General features: G+C 48.9%; 1 protein-coding gene across 1 annotated transcript in view; it reads left to right on the top strand.

Moving 5' to 3' along the window:
- Positions 1 to 2,406: 2,406 nt before the first annotated feature.
- The window catches only part of Endod1 (endonuclease domain containing 1), a 25,464-nt gene continuing 20,001 nt past the window's right edge, over positions 2,407 to 7,869 (top strand). Inside the window, exon 1 of the mRNA XM_028763404.1 lies at positions 2,407 to 2,706. Within this exon, the coding sequence (XP_028619237.1) occupies positions 2,407 to 2,706 (300 nt within the window). The remainder of the gene's footprint in view (positions 2,707 to 7,869) is intronic.

A 7,869-nucleotide genomic window follows, 5' to 3' on the forward strand; every position in this document is an offset into this window, starting at 1 on the left:
AGGGCCTGGCTCATTCAGTGTGGTGGTAGGGTCCAATGTCAGGGTATGGGAAGGCTCAAGGAAGGCTCATCTTTTCAAGTAACTTGGGCTAGAAACTCAAACCACAGAAGTGTATGTTAATGCCATTGTCTTTGACATCAGCCACTATCTCTTCCTCAAGGACAGGTATAAGGGCCGTCTGGATGTGAATACAGAGGCATAAGAGAACCTGGGCCAAAGCTGCCTTCCCTGTGAGCAAAGAGTCTGTGGAAAAAGGCAGGCTCAGGGTGACCAGGCAAAGACAGCAGGGGCAGACTGAGGAACGTTCCTGAACATTCTTGTATGCTGCTAAGACAGCCTTCCCCTGGAATGAACACTCAGCAAATGTTTAAATTAGCTTGAAGCCTTCCCATCCTGTATTTTTCCCTCCTCTGGAATCTTGGGATAAGGAAAAATTTAATTTTTCAAAAGCAAATTCAAAATTATAATTTTATCCTTGGAAGGTAAGTATGTGAGCAATAAAAAGCAAAATGAAAAACAGTGTCTTTTGCCATGAGCACAAGGAAGGCAAGTTGACAGAATTATCAATATTAGATGTTGTTTATATCTGGCGGCAAGTCACAGGAGGCTGAGATAAAACTGAAGCCTACTGTGGGGCTGAGGTAGTGGGCCAGAACTATGTACACAGCTAGAGCCCTGTGTGTTAGAGCTGCCCACATTGGCTCTCACAGGCCTGATACTCACATAGTGGGCTAGGCTAATCTTCAAGCCCCAAGAACTTACCTGTCTCTGCTTCCCAACATGAGATTACAAGTCTGTGCCACTTTGCCTTGCCTTAAACAAACAAACAAAAAAAAGACAAAAAAACTCAGGTTTTGTGTATCAAACTCAAACAGATTCTCTTGCTTGTATCTGAACCACCACTGACAAGTTTACATGGCAGTCACTGTGACCACTAAACCATCTACCGGGTCTGGTTTTGCTTTTCATTCCTTCTGGACTATTCCAGTGCATCAGTCTTCGCTCGGAAATATGATAGAAGACCCAAGCTTTCAGTGATATGTCTTACTTATTTTGGTTGTTCACTCATTTGTTTTTTGAGACAGGGTTGATATGTAGCTCAGGCTGATCTTAAACTCTGTTTTCCTGGCCCCTGTGCTCTAGTGCTGGGATTACAAGCCTGAGTCACCCTTCTTGGTTCCCTAACCTAATGTATACAATTGTTTGCAAACCTCAGCTTATAATTCATTAATGGCTCAGAGAAAACGTTTAAATCATTTTTAAATTTTTAAATTAAATTAATTAATTACTTCATTTTGAGACAGGATCCAAGAAGCCCATCCTGCCTTTGAGCCCCTGGTCCCTCTGTCTCTACTTTCCTATTGCTGGAATGACAGGCACACACCACCACAGCTAGTTATATACTGTACTGGGGGTGAGGGGGTGGGACCCAGGGCTTCTTACGTACTAGACAAACACTCAGCTCACATCCCAGGCCGATTCCTCTGCTCTTTATCCCACCAGTCTGCCTCAAGTTGCTCCCGCATTCTTTTCCCTTCTGGGGAAGTCTAGCTTGGGGCTGCCTTCCTCCCGGTGTGAGTTCAGATACCATCTTTTCAGGTCAACTTCCTTACACTGTATCCTAAAGTCCTGTAGGAGTCACTCAGTGGATCAACACCGGGTTTTCAGTGATTCCGTAAACAGTTTTTCTTTTCTTTTCTTTTTTTTTAAAGGTCCCCAGAGACCCCACTCTTGCTGGTTATCACTACACTAGCTGGAGGTGGGGGTGTGAAGGGGCATGTAAGCAGTGGGAGGAATAAAGGGTGTTGGCTGTCTGGTTCCCTTCTAAGTTTTGGGTTGACGTTTAACCCTCATACCAAGTAAACCACAGCGAGGCTGTGTTGTCTAAGAACTTCCTTTATCAAGATTTATTTATTTATTTATTTATTTATTTATTTATTTATTTATTTATTTATTTATATTTGAAGCAGGGTCTTACAGAGCCCTGTTTAGCTATGAATTACATATCCCCCTGCCTCTACCAACACGACTGGCTTTACCCGGGTTTTTTAACTGGGGTCTGATGCGGAAGGGCAGGCGCTGTCTCCTCTGCGGGCATCCCCCGCCCCTGTGCATCCCGGAGGAACCTGGTGCACGCAAGGTCCGGCTTCTCAGCGGCAGCCTTGGGGACTGTCCCTTGGGCTAAGCCAGACCAGTGCGGAGGGAGAGGTCTGGCAAACAGCAGCGCCGCGGCAGGTGTCCGGTCTCCAGGGGCGGGTGCTGCCGCAGAAAGCCGCGGCCCAGCACTGCAGCCATCTTCGGGGTGGAGGCGGAGAAGGGGCGCGGCCTTGGCCCGGAGCCGCCCCGCCGGAGCGGTACACCGCGGACTTCCCTGCTCCCGCGGCGCCCGGCCGCGCAGAGGCCGCCATGGGCTGTGCGCGCTGGCTGGCGCTGGGCGGCCTCCTGGCCCTGGCGGGGCTGCTGCAGGCCCGGCTGCTGCTCCCGCAGCAAGCGGGTTTTGGCGAGTGCGACCGCTTCTTCTACGCGGGGACCCCGCCCGCCGGGCTGGGGACCGAGGCACACGTGAGGATCTGTCAACGCTTCGCGGGTTCCGAGCGCTTCGCTACTCTGTACAGCCCGGGCCACCGCATCCCCGTGTTCTCCGCGTTTCGCGCTGCGCGCCCCGCGTCCCGCAGTGCCGAGCAGCGCGGGCTGCTGGAGCCGCAGGTAAGCAGGGCTCGGCCGCCCGGGGATCTGAAGTTCAGATCCACCCTGGTGTCTCACCCACCCACCCCCAATTGCAGCCTGCCTTGTCCCAGTGGGAGTCTCCACTTCAGCCGCAGGGGCGGGAGGTTCCCTAGGGAGATGGCCCTCCCTCCTCTTGGGCTCAGACGTCTGCAGTGTCTGGTTGGTTTCCTGGGTAATAGAGAACATGGACTGTGAGACCGCCCTTGGTGGCCAGGCAGATCCACGGGAAGCACAAGCTTCCCAGGCCCGCCCACGTCCCCTCAACAACATAGGGGTAGTGGGCAAGTTCACCCCATTTTACAGGAAGCAGCTCCAGGCAAGGAGGTTGAAGGAACTTGCAGAAGACCACCCAGCTAGTGAGATGAGTCTTGAAGCTAGAAAAACACTGCCCTTTCCGCTAGGGGAAAGCTTCTGACAGTGCAAGGACTTTGAGAAGCTCAGTGGGGTAGTACCCACGCAGAAAGGACAAACCAGTTTTTCCTGACTCTTCGTATCTGTAGATTATCAGACCATTGCAATCATGTCACCTTTCACAGTGTTGGGTCTGTCTGGTGGCAGGGATCAAACACAGAGAAAGGCTTCTATGGGCCATTGCAGAACATGCTCTTCTCTGCCAGGTTTCCTCGGTAAGACACCCTGTCCTGCCTGTCTTTGACCTCTCCCCAGTTTCCAGCCTTGTGTGCTCCACAGCTCTTGGTCCCTGCGGGCCACCAATACAAAGCTTCTGGCTTTCAGGTGTCTCTACCTGAAAGTGTGGGCTGTAGCTTAATCATATTTCCAGCTACCATTGACGAGGCAGGTTACAGCCAGTCTGCACCAATATTACCTTCTTATATCCTTCCGTGCCCAGCGGCCTGCTGTAGGGACCTTTGAGCTCAGGCCAGTAGAAGAGTGTGTGCGTATATGAAACACAAATGCTGATCTAAACTTACTTCCCTCAGCGTACCCCTAGAAGTTCTTTATGTTTCCCAGGTCTGGGAAGAAAGCAGCAACTGAATCCATTCTCACTAAATTCATTAGAATCTAGAGGAGACAAACATAACGGGGTGAAATCATGAGAATTCTGAATATACCCGGTGACCACCTGCTGCCTTCCTGTGTGCATTCTAATCCTGCTTCCTGGAGACTAGCTGTTGACCCTGTTGACTGGTGAGGGCTCCAAGTTCTCCAGAGACCCATAAGTACTAGCTGCTGTTGTGATGTTCACAAAACACATAATTTAACGAAGGTAAACAGAGACCTGTTAGATTGAATCTGTTGGTAAGGTGATAGGGGAACGCTTAGGGTCTGCTTGGCGTCTGTGCTGAGTGTGGAAGGATTAGTAGGGTGCAGGAGGGAGAGGAGGAAGGAATTTCAGACTGGTATTGTATGAGATGGGCGTGGCAGATTCTTGAATCATTGCTTGGGAATGAGTGGGGCAGGTAAGCTAATACTGGATTATGAGCCCTGGAACCCAAGGACTCAGAATAAAGAGGAATCATGGGAGGGCGGAGCACTGAAGGAGTCATCCGAGGAGACTTAGGCAGAGCCTCGGACCTGTTATTAAGGGAGTCATAAGGAACAGGGTTTGACAGTGAGGCTGTGGAGACCCTAGGTGGAGTAATGGGGTGAGGCTGAGAGGTCGTGGTGGAGTTCCAAAAGGCAGCTGGAGCTGTGACATGCCCTGACTTCTGAAAAGTACTGGAGGCCTGGGCTGTGACTCAGAGGGTAGAGTGTTTGCCGGACATACTTAGCCATACGTTTTTATCCCCAATACTGGATAAAATGGGAGTCACTCATATAGTTCCAGCACTCGGATCTGAATGTCAAGGTCATCCTCAAGCTGCATAGTGAATTCTAGGCCAGCCTGGATTTCAAGAGACTGTCTTAGAACAAATAAGTTCAGCACCCCACATCCTTGGAGAGTTGCCAAGGTTGAGGACTAAGGCTGTTTTTCTCTGCAAGATGGTGGGCTCCACAATACCCTACCTAGAAGTCAGCAAGAGGATCCAAAGAACACTGAAAGGAAGGGGAAGGGAGAGGAAGGAAGAAGAGGAGAGAGGGGAGGGGAAGGGAGGAGAGGGGAGGGAAGGAAAGGAAGAGACACAAATGCAGGTGCTCTATAGAGCCATTGCAGCAGGCTGCCCCAGCTTCTGTTTCAACACCAGCCTCTCAGCCAATGATTGACTGAACTGTAAGTTTTGCTCAGGGCTCTGTGTGCTTCTAGATGCTTCCAAGAAGTTTCTATTGCCAGTCCATTTGTGCTCACATCACCTTATGAGGTCAGCATGATCAAGAGGTCCAGGAGGAAGAGTTCAGCGCTGGACAATGAGTCAGGCAGGATGGCACCCAGCCCAGCTGGGCAGCTCTCAGGCAGCCTGCAGTTTTCCCTGAAGAAGGCTTCTGAATGGAAGATGCAGATGTGGTCACAAGTGCTTAAGACCTTTGAGGTGTTGAATAACACCTTGGAGACCAAGTTCAAGCAGCAGGCCCAGCACTTTGATTTACAAGAGCCTTTGGGTATTGGGGATCCTAGTTCCTGGCCAGGCTCTATCTGTCTTGTCACCACACCCCATGGGAATGTTGCAAGGCTGGATTACCTGTGGTCCCCAGGAATGCCTTTCTTACATAGTTCCCATGAACCCTGACCTTTCATCTTTTCCCATCCCATCCTCACATCTTTGCTGGAATAACTTCTTCCCAAAGTACTCTCCAGCGGAATAGATCCTCTCCCTAAGCTGGGACTACACTCCTAGGTTCTCCTCTGCTAATCTCCGTCTCCTAACCTCCACAGGGTTCTTGCCATGTAGCCCAGGCTGTCCTCAAGTCCACCATCCTCCTGCCTCTACCTTTCTAATATGGGGATGGTGAGCCACCATGGCTGATTTTTTTTGTTCTTCTCCCCCTCTTCCCTGTCCTTCTGAAACGGTTTCTCTGCATAGCCTTGACTGTCCTAGAACTCTGTGTAGATCGGGCTGGCCTCAAACTCAGGGATCCTCCTGTCTCTGCCTCTTGAATGTTGGGATCAGTGGTATGTGCCACCACACCCAGCTTTGATTTCTTCATTTTTATATTTACTACCATATTTTGTAATTGCTTGTTCTGTCTGTCTGTCTGTCTCCCCTGCTTGAGCCCCAGAATTCCAGCTGAGGACATAGGACATTAGGTTACTCATTCTTGCATACATAGAGCTTGCTTAGCACATAGAAAGACTTTAATAGGTGATGAATGAAATAGCCATGAGCTTGGTGGATCACTCAAGCACAGTGGGAAGTGGCTCTGCTCGGATGTTTTTGGTAGTGTGCTTCTCTGGGTCAGGAACTTGTCTTTATTGTTGCCAAGGAGCCCTGCTGTCAACACACTTATATGGGTAGAGCCCAGAACCTTTCTCTGTGGCCTCCCATCCAGCACTAGCTCTGGGCCTTGAAACATTGCAGTGATTTGTTTCCCATCTGTGTTCACAGGCCCCAGGGTCCCCAGCCCTACAGTCTGGGGATAGAAAGCTTTGAGGGACAATGGAGAGGGAAGCAGAGAAAAGCCTGAGGTCTGCTGAAGAGCAGCAGATGGGAAAACCACCTTGTGTTTGAAGATACCAAGATTCCAGAATCTGAGAGCAGTGTTAGATTTTAGGAACAAGGTCAACACCTTGATGACAGATGGAATTTTTTTTGTATCTTATACTAGTGTTTTCAAAGTATATTTGTGCCCAATATGAATGACCCTGTCTTATAAACACAAACACTGAAGGGCACTGGCCTTACCAGCAGTGATGACGGTGTACATTATTGATCTTAGAAAGATACACAAAGATAGATTTGTCACTGTCTCCTTGTTATTGACATGATAGATTTAGCTCGTGTCTAACTGGAGTCTGAGGCCATACAGTTTATATCTGAACACAGGACCCGTTCCTTGTAGTCTAGCAGTCTTAAATACACGGGGACTCTCCTATTTCTTTCACATGAGACTTTTTTTTTAAAGAATTATTTATTTAGCTTATGTATGTGAGTACAATGTATCTATCTGTCTTGAGACACACCAGAAGAGGGCATCGGATCCCATTACAGATGGTTGTGAGCCACCATGTCGTTTCTGGGAATTGAACTCAGGACCTCTGGAAGAGCAGTCAGTGCTCTTAACCACTGAACCATGTCTCCAGCCCCCAACATGAGAATCTTAACTTTTATTCTTCCTCTTTTCCACTGTCACAGACAAGTGAGAACATTCATCTAGATGTGGAAATGCTGTTCAACTTCCTCTGGTTCTGAAGTGATGGGGATGTTTCTGGTGTGCCTTGGAAGGTCACATTTCATATCTTAGCAAATGCACATGAAGTAGTCTCACTTAGAACCTGGAGTCCTCCATCTTTAGTTTCTGAGAGTTGCTTCCTGCCTAAACACCCAGAAACAGTTGGCCACAACATTTAATGTAGTGTAGTTTCAGGCCCTCTTCATTGCATCAGAGATCAGATTGTAGAAGCTGACACACATGTAAGTCTCTGTGTAGAGGGTACAGCAGACATGGGCCTCACTTCTTGACAAAAGGCTTGGTTCAGATTCCTGGCCTGTTGTATACAAGCTGTGTGACATGTGTCTGCCACCCCTGTTTTCCCTGTTTATTAGTGGCAATAGTGGCATCCCCTGTAGAGTGGAACTGTGACAATACACAAGCCCATGTAATAAGCATGCAGTGTAGCACTGGAACTGTACAAACGTATAGTAAGTAGTAATGTATGTATTTTGTCAAGGCCTAAAGGGTTCTGGATAATCACAAATGTGCACACACTGGGCTAGGTGGATGCCTTTTGCACTCCCACATAGACTTGTGAATGATCTCAAACTCTACATCCTACATCATGTCAGTGCTCAGAGTGTGTATGGGGAGAACCTGAAGGGTGAGAAATTGGATGCATGTGTGCATGATGGATGTGTGCATGGATGGATGTGTACATGGATGGATGTGTGCATGATGGATGTGTGCATGATGGATGTGTGCATGGATGGATTTGTGCATGGATGCATGTGTACATGGATGCATGTGTGCATGGATGCATGTGTGCATGGATGGATGTGTACATGGATGGATGGGTGTATGGATAGATGTGCGCATGGATGGATGGGTGCATGGATGGATGTGTGGGAGCATGGATGGATGGGTGCATGG

This window comes from Grammomys surdaster, unplaced genomic scaffold (genome assembly GCF_004785775.1).
Source record: "Grammomys surdaster isolate TR1022 unplaced genomic scaffold, NIH_TR_1.0 138, whole genome shotgun sequence".
NCBI classification, from domain to species: Eukaryota; Metazoa; Chordata; class Mammalia; order Rodentia; family Muridae; genus Grammomys; species Grammomys surdaster.